At 40.0% G+C, this 15,636-nt stretch overlaps 3 protein-coding genes across 7 annotated transcripts; 1 reads left to right on the top strand and 2 right to left on the bottom strand.

Moving 5' to 3' along the window:
* The first annotated feature begins 6,273 nt into the window (after positions 1–6,273).
* Positions 6,274–9,307, top strand: LOC113283038 (probable calcium-binding protein CML21). Of its 5 annotated transcripts, none has more exons than XM_026532177.1 (5): positions 6,274–6,452; positions 7,783–8,031; positions 8,152–8,378; positions 8,466–8,640; positions 8,890–9,307. In XM_026532177.1, the coding sequence occupies exons 1-5, from the start codon at positions 6,422–6,424 to the stop codon at positions 8,997–8,999; spliced, it is 792 nt and encodes a 263-aa protein (XP_026387962.1). In that variant the 5' UTR covers positions 6,274–6,421; the 3' UTR covers positions 9,000–9,307. The 5 variants fall into 5 exon arrangements, with proteins under 5 accessions (XP_026387962.1, XP_026387965.1, XP_026387963.1 ...); XM_026532180.1 differs by lacking the exon at positions 6,274–6,452 and adding an exon at positions 6,599–6,666; XM_026532178.1 differs by lacking the exon at positions 6,274–6,452 and adding an exon at positions 6,709–7,481 and having other exon boundaries at positions 8,152–8,354.
* A 3-nt stretch (positions 9,308–9,310) lies between these two features.
* LOC113283037 (receptor like protein kinase S.2-like) lies at positions 9,311–12,875 on the bottom strand. The gene has a single exon (XM_026532175.1). It carries the CDS (start codon positions 12,096–12,098, stop codon positions 9,627–9,629), a length of 2,472 nt encoding a protein of 823 aa, XP_026387960.1. The 5' UTR covers positions 12,099–12,875; the 3' UTR covers positions 9,311–9,626.
* Positions 12,876–14,146: 1,271 nt separating this feature from the next.
* Positions 14,147–14,800, bottom strand: LOC113279780. Its single transcript, XM_026528447.1, has one exon. It carries the CDS (start codon positions 14,798–14,800, stop codon positions 14,147–14,149), a length of 654 nt encoding a protein of 217 aa, XP_026384232.1.
* Between the last annotated feature and the right edge of the window lie 836 nt (positions 14,801–15,636).

Raw genomic sequence — 15,636 nt, 5'->3', positions numbered from 1 at the left:
TCTGCACAAACTGATGAAGAGAGAGAAATTTCTCTTGCCAAAGTTCCTTGTATTTGGGGGTCATCGTCGGCTTTCTTTCTGGGGGAAAGAATGTGAGGCTCTTCTTTGTTGCAAAAACGCTACTATCAAAAACAGACGCTAAAAGATTGTCTGAAGGCACCGACGGACGATAGAACGTGATCCCCTGGTCGAAACCCATCTGACGAGCAGCTTTGTCAATATTATAAGGAACCACATCAAAAGATCCTCTGAAGAAAGATGGGACATACCCAGGTATGCAGCTTCGCATGAACACGATTTCCCCAATGCTCATATCCTTTCCGTCAAAATGCAGTGTTATTCCTGGAGCGGACGCAAAAATGTTAGGCGGGACTATAGATGCGTGAATTGGTGCCCAGGGATGAAACTCAATTGCATACACATTGTCAAGAAAATCGACGAGCCTTAAGCCAGGTCTTGGACATTTCTTCAACCAACGAAGTATTCTAGCTCCTCCAAATGTGTTAGGAGGTGAAGTCACAGAATTAGGAGCATAACCTTTGAAATGCTCCCACAACCACGCTTGGATAAGAGCAATGTGAACGTACGAGTCCACCTTCATACATCCATTGGAGGCGTACATATCCGCTGCTAGAAAATCTAGATGGGTATACAAGGAACCAAGGAACAAGCTGCCTATGGGGAGAACAATACCTTGCGTCAGCTAAATGGAAAAATTTAACGAGCTTCTGTCTTATTTCCTTATTGCCAGAGCCATCATCAAAAACATCCCTAGATAGCCACAAGGATAAAAACGCATCGACACTGAGCGTGTTATTCAATTCCTGATCCGGTTTCGGTTTTGCGGGGAACCATTCATACACCCACCAAGTATAGAAGCATTTCTCATCCTTCCCCTGCGGATTATATTCTTCAGCCTTTTCGATTAGAGCGACGTGCATTGTTTCTTCTTCCTTGTATAATCTAAAGTCAAGATTCCCTACAACCGGAAGATTCAACAGAATGACTACACTCCCCAAAGTAATAGTCATCTCGCCCCATCTACATATGGCCGTCTGGGTGGACATGTTCCATATAGAAATGAAATAGTCAAACCTGCAGCATCCTTTCTAATGCAAAGTGTTTCAGACGCCACGACAACATCCTTAATTTGCGCCTTAATCAAATTGTTCTTGACACTGTCATTACTCATCATGTATTTCATCCATCCATCATAAGTGCGCAATGGGTTATGGAAAATTTTGAAGTCAATGGAAGAAGTCAGATACTCTTTTCTTTGAAGATAAAACCTTATCACACGCTCTGGAGAAATTGATTGAGCAGTCTCTTCGTTTTCTGAATCAGTAAGGAGGGTATTATATGGCTGGGATGTGTCCTTGAAACTACGAAAGACTTTGTGAAGAATTCATCTCCACGTTTGGCTTATTTTTCGAGCCGTTAACACTTCCCAGTTTGGCCACAGAAGCATCTCCAGGTGACATATTAACAAGAATCTCTTAAGTTCGCTTTTGAATAACTACAACGAACAAGATAGAAATGTCACTACTTCGGCAAAACCATATGTGCAAATTTTGTAGAAATTCAATGTGGTCATTAATGTTCGGATTTATATGAGGTGACGTAAAGCTCATGCGCTAACGACAAGGTCTTATACAGGAAGGAACAAAATTTTGCCGCGGAAATTATGCCCGCGGCCGAAAACCTAAAAAGTAGGTTTCTAAAAGAGGAAGAAGCAGCAGCGACGCTTAGCTCAAATTCCCACTGGCCTTGCTGTGATCTTACTGCCACTTCGCTACTGATGTTTAACTCCAACACTATCAACAATGAGGATCTACTTGGGATCAAACGGAGTTTCGGAAGTTATGAAAACAGCCAATACAAGAGTTCACACTTGCAAAAGGAAAAAGAAGAGAAACGAAGTGCTTACCTTGCTGCTGGCAGACACAACCTTATTGATGGAGCTGTTGATGGCGTCGATGGAGGAAGAACAACTACCACAGGTGGAGCACTGCGTGTTAAAAAAAAAGAGAAGCACCGACAGGCGAGCAAATAAAACAAGGAAAAGAGAGAGGGACGATTCCCTTTTATACACATAGCGCTTTTGGAATTTGAGTAGAAAAGGGGTTTCCTTTTTGTATCATGCAGGGAGAAAGGCAGTTGGCCCCGCGACGCCACCGCTCCAAGGCCGAACAAGAAGTGTTCCATGATCACCGATCCAAGGCCGAACAAGCCACGCGCCAAGATCACCTCTCCATGGCCGAACAAGTAGCGCGCCAATATCACCGCTCCGCGACCGAACTATTAAATCGCCAAGGTTACCAGCCGCCCATACTTATTGCCAAAGGACGGTCAGATTATTCCTGCTAATCTCTACAAGTCTCTCCTTTTTGATTTTATCTTCGTCTGTCACCATCTAATGCTTATCCCGCAACAATATCGTTGTTACGTGCTAAGCAGGGGACTTAATGTTGATGGTGGTTTTTAGTTCAGGGATAAAATTGTAAAACCCCGTGTTTAAGGTGCCTTCTGCAAAAGGACTAATCCATTTAAAAGTAATGAGTGCCATGGCCTCTGTACTCACACATGTATTGAGCAACTCAGTATATTTATCCAGAATGGTGCATGTATCAACGATCGCAAACATTCTGTAAACTCTCGTCTGCATTACTCATTAGTGTATGTTTTATTGAGTATTTTTCATATTCTATGTTCCCTAGATGAACCCTTAGTATTGGTACGACATGACAATTACTGTTCATTTGCAGCTGGGTAGCATGAATTTCCCGAAGTATCAAAATTAAGGTATGCATGAAAATGCTCAATCAGAAGACGCGCTAACTTCCCTCCGAGAATAAAAGAATTTTGTGTAACACACAGAATTTGTTAAATTTGTTCAATTTTGTGATAGCTCACAAGATTCAAGTTTTAGTCCAATTAATTTGTAAAAAATAGGTCTTTTGCGCCTTGTGCAAATATCTCAAACCCTATTGGTCGAGACTAAACCTAGATAAGATGGGAACTAATCCGCCATGGAGTTAGTAGGTACAAAGACCTACCATAAAACAAGAAACAAAAGAGGAACTGTGGAAAATAAAAGCAATGACAAAGGAGGCACGACCACATAACTGGCTGATGTGCTCCAACAGGCGCCGCCTGTGGCTGCTGGATACACTCCATGTTGCCCTTGCCAACCCCTTTTTATATCGACCAATCAGGTCGCTCTAAATGCGCCACACGCATTTGGAATGAGGCCGGCCCCACATTGCTTGCCGGCCCTCTTTCCCGTCGACCAATCAGGTCGCTCTAAATGCGCCACACGCATTTGGAATGTGGCCGGCCCCATGTTGCTTGCCGCCCCCCTCTTTTTGCCATCGATCAATCAGATCGCTCAAAACCCGCCACACACACTTTTAATAAAGTTGAAAGTTGGTGGGTGGAAGCGCCTAATTCCATTAGGAGCCTAATCTAGAAGGCCCAAGCTAGTATCCAAAAAACAATTACGGCCGCACGATTTGGCAACTTCATTTATTAAGATTAGCCGCTCTTGACGCGCCCAAATAGGCATCACCATGCCTCCACAAGCAACGTGCCAACACCACTCCTGCAATCCGCGCCAAGGTGCTGAGATTACCTACAAGCCATCCCAAACAGCGCCTAGTGATCATCGTAGGGCCATGACGGTTGGCTAGCCAACCTGCCGAATCGCTCCAGCGTGCCAATTGGCAGGACATGCCATCCCGCGACAGCGATATACTAACGTGCCACAACGCCGCAGCTGCGTGCTACCACACTCTTTGTTTATGGCCAATGCCATAACAGATCCTTGTATGATGTTTTAGGATCTTGGAAACCCATGGCCAAATCCTAGCGTGGCCAAAATAACTTTATAGCTAAAGCTAATCAAACGACCTAAAAGATTCCAATTTGGCTCATACTCTCTTCACCATTAATGGAGCAATATTCACACTCTAACCAGGTTATCCTGATCAGAATAGAATTTTTGTTTTAATGGCTTTGGTTAAACCAACAGGAAACCCTATTTTCTAGTCATGACCTTGCCATGATTTCCTTGATAAAAACGGCCAAGGTCGGACTTGCCAAGATGCCGCCGCACCACATAGCGACACACGCCATTTAGGGTTTTGACATGCCAAACCCTAATTCGGGCAGGGCCATTATGTCGCCCTATGCCAAATAACATCACCTAGGCATTGAGTTCGATGTGGAAACTAGAGCTAATATCATTAAGCCATATTTGGATCTAACACCAATATGTCAAGATATAGCAGGCGCCACTTTTCCGCTATGCCATTGGCAGGCGCCACCTTGCCGATATGCCATTGACATGCGCCACTTTGTCATCTTGCCATTATGCCACTGGCAGGTGCCACTTTTCCATTATGCCACTGGCAGACGCCACTTTGCCATTAAGCCACGAGCGCTACTTTGCCACTATGTCATTGGCAAGTGCCACTATGCCGCTTAGCTTGCGTGCGATTGGTCATAATAACTATGTCTTGCACATTAGACCCACTCAGCAACTTGTTGCACATTTTCCCACGAAACACTCGAGATATCAAACATGTCACAAACTGGGGGATACCCATCAGGGTATTGGTCTGGCGGTTTACAGCGTGTGGTGTGCAACACACCCATTACAAGAAAGTGTCAGGAAAGAGCGGACGGTTAAATAGAAATAAGAGAATAGTGGGTGTAAGGCTGATCAGTTTCCCCTCACAATGGGAATGTGATGGTAAACCGCTTCTACACAACCCCACTTCTCCACTACTTAACTATCTCCACTTCCTACGAGATCAGGGGTGCTCAATGACTTGTATAAATAGGTTTGCAACCTATTTGGACTAACAACGGAGTTTTGGTTAACAACACAAGTATCCATAAAATACCAAGAACTGATAGCTTACATTCCGCAAGCCAGTTCCATGTTCTGATACAAGTCATAAAATAGCCACACCTTCAGAGTTAACCATTCTGATTTCAACACCTTCTTCGCTTCCCTCCCTAAGATCAACCCTTCTCATTCACTTTGTGACCGAAGCAAGACTGGAACGGCTATTTCTTGGTTTAGGCCAGTATTGTACAGATTGATCTCTCGAATCTAAAGTACTCACGTGCAGTGCATTTGTTTAGGATTTAGATTCGTTTCTCGGTAGCGCACAGAAATTTACCAAAACCAGCAGAATCAGTTTTTACCCGTAAACAACACTCAAAATTGAACATAATATGGTCCCAAATAAATATATCAAATTCTCAATTTCAAAATCTTACCTTCGCTAAATAGGTTAGATATTGTCTGAAGCTAAACCCATATAAAGATGATTCTAATAATGATGAAACTTTTCCGATGATTACTTGTATAGATTGGTCACTTTGGACTAGCAGAAATTCAATGAAAAAAATTGAAGAACCAAATTCAATTTTGGCTAGAGCAAAATCAGTGCTGGCGGTGTTGACAAATCAACCATATCTATAGAAAAACTTTGCAATAACTGCTGCTTCGAATCAATCTACTTGGACTCTTCCTTCTAGTAATTGGATTAAGGTTAATTGTGACGGGGTTTGGAATACCTCCTCAACAAAAGAGAAGATGAGATTTATATTGAGAGATTCTGGGCACCAATTCTTATTAGAAGAAACAAGTTACATATTTTGTTTCTCTGCAGAGTAAGAAGAAATACGAGCTATTATTAAGGAGGCTCTGTGAACGGCGTGGACTAAAAAAGAATAATAAATCGTGATACTGAGTGATGTAGAAAGAATTTCTCTCCAGAAGAGGCTATGCGAGAGGATATCGATTAAGAAGGATCAACAAATCGTGGCAGTGAGTGATGCCCAAAAAAAAATTAAGAAGATAAATCAGAAAGACTTTTATGAAAATCTTAAAACTCATTCTTTGTTCGCCGATATTGAAAATCTAATCTCAAAATTTAGGAAGGTAATTTTTGTTTTTGTGCATGGGAAATGAGGTTGTCATGATATAACCAAATGCGCAAAAACAAACAAGGCTAGTACGGCATGATCCTCCCCCAGTTTGGTTTTTGCCAAAAGTTTGAGTGGTGACCATGCAACTAAAAAATGTGCCCATGTAAGGACCAAAACATAGACCAGCGGATATTCGTTGAAATGATGGTACTGTATGCGAGCTACCATGAGCATGTGTCCTCTTTATGAGAAAAATGGTGACCACCACCACCAAAGATACTCCTACAGTCTTGCTTATTTAGTTATTGTATACCAACCCACTTTTCCCTATTCTCTTTGTCGTCCATCTTTTTCCTCATTTGCTCTCTCACTTTCTCTACTTAATACTCGAGTATCCTCTCCACTCCACTCCATTCCACCACACCCTCTCTCTCTTTCCACTTGTTGATACAGACTGTGACAGATTGATTATACTTGGATGAAATCAGACGCCATGAAAGAATCACCAGGCAAGCTTTCTTTTCATTGTGTCTTTTCTATTGTCTTTTCATTGTTACAGTGAACCCTTTTCTTTCTTTTTTAAGAATTCAATTTTTGTGTTCATAGAAACCATTTTATGAATTACTGTTCACTCTGGGTACTGAAAAGATCAATTTCATGGGGTTGAAATTTTAACTAATTTGAAATCAGTACTGAAAATTTAGTACCTTTATCATGGTATTGGTAGGGTTTATTAGTATTGTGGAGTTGTATGTATCATTTTGTATTTCTTGATTCCTACTGCCAATTTTTGATTCGCATGAGATATATATCAATGGGTTTGCTTTCAATTACTCAAAAAATGATCTTATTGTGTGAATAGGGTTTTTGATGGATGTGAAAATTGAGAACTTTTCAGCCTTATTTTGTGTGTACACCTTTTTTCTTGGTGAAATCGTGACCAAAGTATGCATCAACTCTGTCTGGGCTTACCTGGTAGAGGATCCAAAGGAGGATTCTTAGTGAGGATTTCTTATCATCGTTTAGATCATTTTTCCGAATTTCAATCTTTTGCTAAAATCTCATCCTCAGTTTATGATCTCATCAAGAATCATGCTCTATTAGTGCGAAAGATTGATGTCTCTAACATTTTGGATTTCATGATTATAAGAGAGCTGTAGGACCAACTTTTCGACCATGACATGACAAGGTTATCTCACCAATTGTTTCCATAGGTTATCCTCTTCTATTTATGGAGGCATTCATTCTTTTCGATGTTGGACTTGTCATTGTTGTCGACATATGCATTAGAAAGATCGTAGCTGTTAGCAGATATAAAGTTCCTAAGGGAAAATAGCTGTAAGTGGTTCCTTTTCGTAGCATAAGCTAAGAACCTTCATCTGTCTACCGAAAAATCTTAGGAATGTTAGAACTTCCCAGTTGATATGGGAGAATGTAATAGATTCTAGGACACTGTGAGAAGTATCTCAGGTTACTAGGGGTGTGCTTTGGGATGTTGCAGTTTACAGTTATTCATGGGCTAACTTGGTACAGGTGCAGTAAGTATTGCATATTAATGACTCTCAAGTTCAAGTTACAGTTGTTGTGTAGCATTAACAACATCCATTCAATTGCATTAGGAGAATAACACATGCAATCATTGCCTATTTCATATGAATCAAGGAGTTTCGTGCATTAGCTATAATCAAGTGCTCCGTAAAGATTTTCGCTCTGTGAAATGAGTTGAAATTTGAGGGTAGCTATGATATCCCCACCTTCACAACATTTCAATCCTTTCCCCAAAATTATCTTTCAATCGATTTAATGTCTCTAACATAACTCCTTCACATGTCATTTCAGGTTCCTGTTGCTTATGTTCCTCTTTGAAGTCTTTTTTCTCTGACAAAGTCCAAGGCATGCTTTGTCGTTGCAATACATCGAGCAAGTATAAGAGGCTAAATCCAAAGCTTGAAAAGAAAATGGTGGAGGCCATCAAGAAAAGAGGCTCTTCTGAACCTAACACTTTTAAATCAATTAATAGCATAATCTTGAGGTTTCCCAAGTTCAAAGAAGGATTAAAGAACATCAAGAGTGTGTTTGATCAATATGGTGAATTTCGCTAGTGTTTATTTTGTTCATTTGCCATACTATTCTTCAGATTTTCACTTTTCTGGAAGAGTTAATGGACAAGCACAGGTCTTTAACTTTTTACATATTTTATTTGTTTAGACGAGGACTCAAATGGAACAATTGACCACGAGGAGCTAAAGCATTGCTTAAACAAACTGCAACTCCATCTGACCGAGAGAGAAATAGAAGATCTTTTTCAGGCTTGTGACGTGGATGGAATCGAAGGAATACAACTGAATGAGTTTGTGGTTCTTCTATGTCTCATCTATCTTCTGATGGACTCTTCAGAAAATTCTCATTCTGTACCGACAACAAACTCCAATCCAGTAATAATACTTTTTTTTTTTTTTTTTTCATGTTTACAAGATTCTTGGTGGTTGTTGGTGACTTTTGTCTTCTTTCTTTCCTTCCAGATTTCAAGGATGGGATCTCCTGAACTGGAGGCCACCTTTGATACGATTGTTGAAGCATTTATGTTTCTTGATAAGAATGGTGATGGGAAACTGAACAAGGAAGAGATGGTAATGGCACTGAACGAGGCTTCTCCGTGGGAAAAATCCCCTGGACGCATTTCCAGAAATCGGTTCAGTATGTTCCAACTCCCCTCTTTTACCAGTTGAAATGACGGCTGATTCTGGTGAAACTGTCATCCTCACTAGATATGAACCTGTTATAAAAGTTTCTAACTCCATCTAAGAACACTTTTGTTTAACATCAGCCCTTGAATCATCTGCACGTAGTTTAAAAAGCTTAGGTGGTGATGTTCTGGTGCTCATGACTTCAATATATTTTAACAAAGCAAAATTCATTCCGTGTTTCTCCCTATTGCTAATGCAGAAGAAATGGACTGGAGCAACAGTGGAAAAGTCAGCTTCAAAGAATTCCTCTTTGCATTGACGAATTGGGTAGGGATTGATGCTGATGACGAGAAGGAACATGTCTTGTGACTGGTCTGATGAAGATGGGGAAATTGGACATCAGAGTAGCAGAGAAGCAACTTTAAGAGGTGACACTAAAATCCTGAAATTGTATGTGGAATCGTCACATCTTAAAATATAAGTTACCTAATTTCTTGTTGGCTTGAATTGACATAGTTTGTTGCTGTTTGTGGTTTGACATTCTAGTAGATTACAAGTTTACAACTGGTATTGATGTAATTTTTATATCTGCATCTATGTATCTTCAGTTCTATATAGGGAATTCTTATGAAATTTGTAACGCAGGTAAGAAATGTGAAATATGTTGTTTCAGTTCAGTCTTTTGCATCACAACTATACATACAAAACACACTGGAATGTGAAACTCATAATCAAATAGAAAAACAATTTACATACATAACCTTCACCCTGCTAACAATATTATTTAAACCTGTAGTTGTTAAATCTCCATAATCCTATATTACACATCTCTCAACTGGTCACACAATATACAGCTAAAAAAATAACAAAAAAAAGAAAAGAAAAGAAAAGTAGTGCTGTTTTCTTTACAAAACTGTTACTTATAATAGGAAAAAAACTATAGGAGTCTTGATCTGTAGATTTGTACCTTTGTTATCAGTTTATCTGTTTGGATGTTCATTGTATTCCAAGTGCTTGGATTCTTCTGATCAATGATAAAGAACAGCCATTCTGGTTCCGCCATTCTTCCGGATTTTCCGGTCTTTGCACTTCTTTTAACAGCGAGTCATTTCCATCAAGTATACTTACAATCTGCCTCATGCTTGGCCGCAATTCTGGGTTTGAATTTGTGCAAGCCTTTCCCAATCTTACCAGCCTCGCCAGCTCTTTGTGATCATAGTCTCCATCTAGTCTCCCATCAACTAGTTCTAATAGGGACCGTTGCTGATTCTCGAATTCATGGACCTTCTTTACTAGTAACACTTCAGGTCGGCGGAAATCAACTGCCATTCTTCCACTCACCACCTCAAGCACCACCACTCCGAAGCTATAAACATCAGTGGAGGTCTTTGCTTCTGCAGTCTGAATGTACTCCGGTGACATATAACCAAAGATCCCTTGAACTGATTTCTTAGGGTCAATAATGACATGGGGGCCATGCTCATTTCTGGCCAGGAATTCAGCTAAGGCAAAGCAACTTAGACGCGGGTTCATGTTCTGATCAAGAATAATTGCTGAAGAAGTGATGTTCTTATGAATGACCTGCTCATCCCATTCCTCATGAAGATAAAGGATGGCCGATGCAAGTGACTTCATTATCTTGTACCGATGACTCCACTTTAAAGCCAGGTTTGTGTTCTCCTGACGATGTTGAAAGAGAAGATGGCTTAAAAGCTGACAAGCTGAGTAATCATAGACTACCAGCATTTCTCCTTGTTCGGTGCACCATCCACGGAGCTGAACAAGGTTGCGATGTCTAAGCCTTGTCAGATTCCGAAGTTCATCAGAGAAGCGAGACCGCAAAGCTGGACATGTCCTCATCCCCAGACGTTTTACCAAGACGTGGTGATTGTCTAAATAGGCATGGTAAGCTGTTCCAAAATCCAGCTCTGCGACTCTCCGATCTTCTGAAAAGTTATTTGTGGCAGAAACAAGTTCCTTATAAGATATCTCTCGTGGTGTATCAACCGATATGAATGTCTTCATACGTTCGTCAGATCTGCTTTTGCTTTCCCCATTTTCAGCAGTCAAAAACATGGTGTCTTCAGTGGCAGTGAAGTAAATAGATGAATTTGATGCAGCAGATATTGTTGATATGGTTGTTCTGGTGGCAGTGGTGGTTGCAGAGGACAAGGAGATATAAAAAGGGTGTGACTGAAACGACGGGAGAGCTGGTAACTCACCAACAAAATTGCTTGAAAGTGCTTCTACTACCCATTTCATGGTGGGTCGCTGTTGTGGAGAATTCAGTGAGCATAACAGACCAAGATGCATAAGCCGCTCAATATCAGAACCCTTATAAGATCCTTCTGGCAACTGCAGATCTCTGGCTTTCAGACACATTCCTTCATCAGAAAGCTGCCGTACCCAGTCAAGCAGAACTATCTGTTCATCCGGATATGCAAGATCAACTGCTCGACGCCCAGATGCAACCTCCAGTGCAACGATTCCAAAGCTGAACACATCGGATTTTGCGGTAGCCATTGTATTTCTCTGGAAGCTCTCAGGTGACAGGTAACCAATTGTTCCACCAATTCTAGTTGTTTCCGCTAAACGGAACTTTTGACTTCTTGTGCTCAGTGTAAGCGTAGGCAATGAGGTAGGGAGTTGGAGTTCATGATCGAGCCATCTAGCCAAGCCAAAGTCACCAAGCCGAGCATTATAATGCGAATCAAGCATCACGTTACTCGTTTTGATGTCCCGGTGAATTATCTGAGTCTCCAACTGCTCATGTAAATAAAACAAAGCACCTGCCAGACCAGATATGATTTTCCACCGGGTTTCCCAACTCAAAGGTGCAATTCCTGTCTTTTCTTGTTGCTTGAAGAGTACTCGATCAAGACTTCTATTAGGCATATAATCATAAACTAGCAATAACTGATTCTCATGAACACACCATCCGCGCAACTTGACAAGATTCCGGTGGCGAAGCTGTGCAACAGCCATTAATTCTGCAGCAAATGTCTTCTCAATTTTATCCCCTTTCTCTACAACACATTTCACTGCAACAACAGTTCCATCACTAGGTAAAACTGCTCTGTATACCCTACCAAAACCACCACTTCCAAGAATTTCATCTTCACTGAATCCATTAGTACCAATATAAAGCTCAGAATAACTGAAAATTCTTGGATTGTTGTTGTTCAACTTATCTGACAATAAGATTCCAGAAATATCCTGAAAAGTTTCCGCGTAATTCTGCTTATGATGTTTCGGAAAATCTTTGCAGAACCCAACCCATCTATGGTTACAGAAACGTTCAAGCGATTTACGGATGAAAGCAATAAAATGATGGTAACGACGATGATTTTCCTTTTCCTTTTCCTTCTCCATATCTAATTCTTTGTTTATGGTTCCTGGTACCTGTCTTGGTTGCTCGATTTCATCGAGATCGACAGGTAACATGAAACAAAGATGAGTTAGCTGCATCTCATGAGCAGATACTGCAACAGATGAAAAATAATCAAAGAACGACAGAAAAGAGCTAGAGATGGTTGAATTTAATGGTGCAAGAAGTGGGAATAGTTTGGTTTGTATATTATGCTCTTATTCAAAATTGTGTTCGGTAGGATTATTGACTTTTGCCGTCTAAAAAAAAAGATGTGATTAGAAGCAAGAAAAGAAGAAGATTATTAGATTCTTGGGTGGAAGGACACTAGATAATATAAGCACTTAATGAGCCTATCATTAATCAGAGCCTTTTGATAACCACTGAAATCCTGCCATTTGGAATTGTGTAGGTGAGAAAACCAAATGACTTGGCAAAAAGAAAAGTAGGTTTAAGATTTGTCATGTTCTGCATGATGAGACACCATTTCCTTGCTTTTTCTGGTCCCTTGGAAAATTATTAGATAGAATGGATTTTATCTGTAGACCTGGAATTATTGAAAGGTGTACATTTCTGAGTTCCCACCTTGTCATTAAGCTGAACTGTGGATATCCCGCGGTGTATGTGTCGTTATATCCAACTGTTTGCTGTGAATGCCGGCGCGTATGATTTTTCTCAGTCAGAGTTCCCATGGGAGAAAACTTTAGCATCTAGAAGGACTCGTGTTAGAATGTGTGGACTTGGTAAATTTGTACTATTGAGTGGACAGCCACAACAGGTCAAAATTCTTGCATATCCGCAGTACAAGAATATTTTGGTTCTATATATCCTGATTTTCGAAGAACGCCAGAACTTATCTTTGGAATGAGATCTAGAACACCAAGCAACAAAGGTACAGGGTCTGCAGAGCTTGAAGGACACTAAACATTAAGTACTTGACCAAAAGAAATATCCTGCTAATCACATTGAACAGTCGTGGAGTCATGGATTTGCACATACGACAAAATTTACCTAGAATTTGCATGATTAAGCAATTTTCTATTCATGGCTAAGCGCTTTTCTGGTTGCCAAATTTTCTTGCCGAACCATATTTTCGTAGGTTGTTTGGCTTTTATGTAGTAGTCGGAGTTGTTGTACAACTTTGGTAAATGCTTTTTCTTTTTCTTTCCTTCACCACTATACTACACGCAGTATAGCGACATAAAGTTTGAAACTCGATAGAGTGGACGCCTTCTGTTAGATTAACGGGATACATCACGATACAACTGCCAAGCACAAAAGGCTCATCAAATTTCATTTCGGTCCCCGTCAGATGATTTTGTTGATCTAACTTTTAGCTTATCTTGCTGTTGTTACCACAAGAAAAATGGCCTAACAAATTGACGGATTTTGTATAAACACGCGAGTCTTGATTGATTTTACAACTGGCGGAGCCATCTACATTTAATATGGGGGAAACCGACCAAACTGTTGAGTAGAAGTGGCAGTGGTGGGTGGTGATTGTGCATTCAATTTATAACCCCATCACTGTCGTTAATGACGTCGGTTCAGGGATACGATTGTTTATTCGTCGTCCACTAGGAGGATGACTGTGACAGACCCCCGTGATAGCCGTAGGGCATGTATATTTTCTTGGTCAGTGGTTAAAATGTTAGGTTGCCTACTACTATTACTATTTCTGGGTATATCTTCTTCTTATCTTACTTTTCCATCCCAAAGAGTCGTGTGATTATTCTTTGATTGATCAACTGCCCGCCGTGATTGAAATTTCGGCTCCCCACTTTATAATCTACTAGTCATGTGAGTTCGACGGTAAGAAATTTGAAAACAGTAAAAACTTTTATGTAAAAAAAATATTATTATGTTGTTGTTTACATTTGTTACGTGGATGAATCAAATAAATAAATTTTATGAAAATCGGGTATGTATCTTGAAAGATATCATTAGGTTTTTGGTTTATTTTAAAACAATACCATTTTGTAAGTATTCAAATATTTATTTAATGTAAGTTTTTACGATAGCTTAGTAATCAAAATGAGGGCAGCTTAGTCATTTAGGAGTCCCAGCAAGAAATGTCTTTTTTCTGTATATCAGTTGTATTTTATTTTTTTTGACCGAGAAAAACAAAAATAAAGCTAAATAGTAGAGACTACAGCTTCTTCGGAAAAAAGGCAGGAAGAGATGCAGGGGTGGGGAAGATATCCACCGATTGGTGAATATAATGCTTAAAAGCATAAGCTGCGAGCCGGTGAGCAACTTCATTTGCCTCTCGCCGAATAGATGAGAATTGAACTTGATCAAACTTGTCAACAATCTTCCTCAACAATCTTCCTAATCTGGTCCACATAACACGAATTATCCTCCATGGAATTCTAGACAAACCCCCATTTAACGCTTGAATCATCATCTTAGCATCCCCTTCAATAATTATCTTCTTAAATTTCATTTCATATGCCATGGTCATGGCTAGAAGGAACCCTGATGCTTCGGCAGCTAAGGGACTCTGGATATCACCGGTGTCAGATTTTGCACAAATAAACTTTCCAAGGTCATTCCTGGCGACCAAAACACAAGAAGATCCGATATTCCGCCAAGACGCATCCACATTTACTTTTATAGTGTCAGGTTTAGGTGAACTCCACTGTTGTGATCTTCTAGCATTTGAGGGTGATTGCATAGTAGGTGGAGCATCATTGAAGTAGAATGTATTGAACCAATACATACCTTGAGAGATAACTGACTGGATGTTGATTGGTTTTTGATCAAAGACCAGCTGATTTCTGCCTTTCCAAATAGCCCACATCATTCACACCCCCAAATTGAAGGTATAATTCTCATCTTGAATCAGTAATCAAGAAGCCAACAACTCCTTAATAGAGTCAATGTAGAGTGCTGCAATCTCAAGCTTAAAGGGCACGCAAAAATAATATCCCGAGTCAGGGGGCTTTATAATAACATATGATTTACAGTTTCTGCTCCATTACAACACATCATACACTCAGTTGGGACCCAATCTATGAATCTACCAATCTTACTCGACACACTCAGACCACCATGGATAGCCCTCCAAGCAAAATTAAGAATTCTAGGAGCAAGTTTTTTAACTCCTCAAAATTTTTTCCAATGAAATCTTGAGTCGTTTAATAAAGAAGACTCAACGGAGTTTAAAGCCTGTAGCTTTTGAAATGATTGAGCAGTAAAGCCTGTATCGGTTGTATTATTATTACAACATTCTTATTATATATTTCAAACAAACCCGATTTGATGGAGTTTAATTTTAGGTCGAGAAAAAAATTAAGTTTATCTAGGTTCTAGACCCGGTTTTTTTTTAACAATAAAAAATGATTAGTGAAATATATGGTTTATTTTATTAATAAATCAGGTCTAGAATAAGTTTTGATTGTTAGGTGTCCCAACTTAAAATCGTCTTTTACAAGCGTCTTTCTTACTGAGTCTCGTGGCATTCAGTTTATGACCCACTGCACACAAAAAGATTCACTATTTCTCTTTTCGAGGTTGAAGCGGTTCTGGAGTTGTTTAGGAGAAGGACCGCTAAGAACCATTGTAAAACAATTTGTGTTTCATTGCGGTTGTATGATGTATGTCTGGTTAGGTTGTGGCACTGGATGTAGGATTCAT

This window comes from Papaver somniferum, chromosome 5 (assembly GCF_003573695.1).
Source record: "Papaver somniferum cultivar HN1 chromosome 5, ASM357369v1, whole genome shotgun sequence".
In the NCBI taxonomy this organism is placed as follows: Eukaryota; Viridiplantae; Streptophyta; class Magnoliopsida; order Ranunculales; family Papaveraceae; genus Papaver; species Papaver somniferum.
The sequence above is the reverse complement of the archived record's forward strand: the minus strand, read 5'-3'. Positions and strand labels throughout refer to the sequence as shown.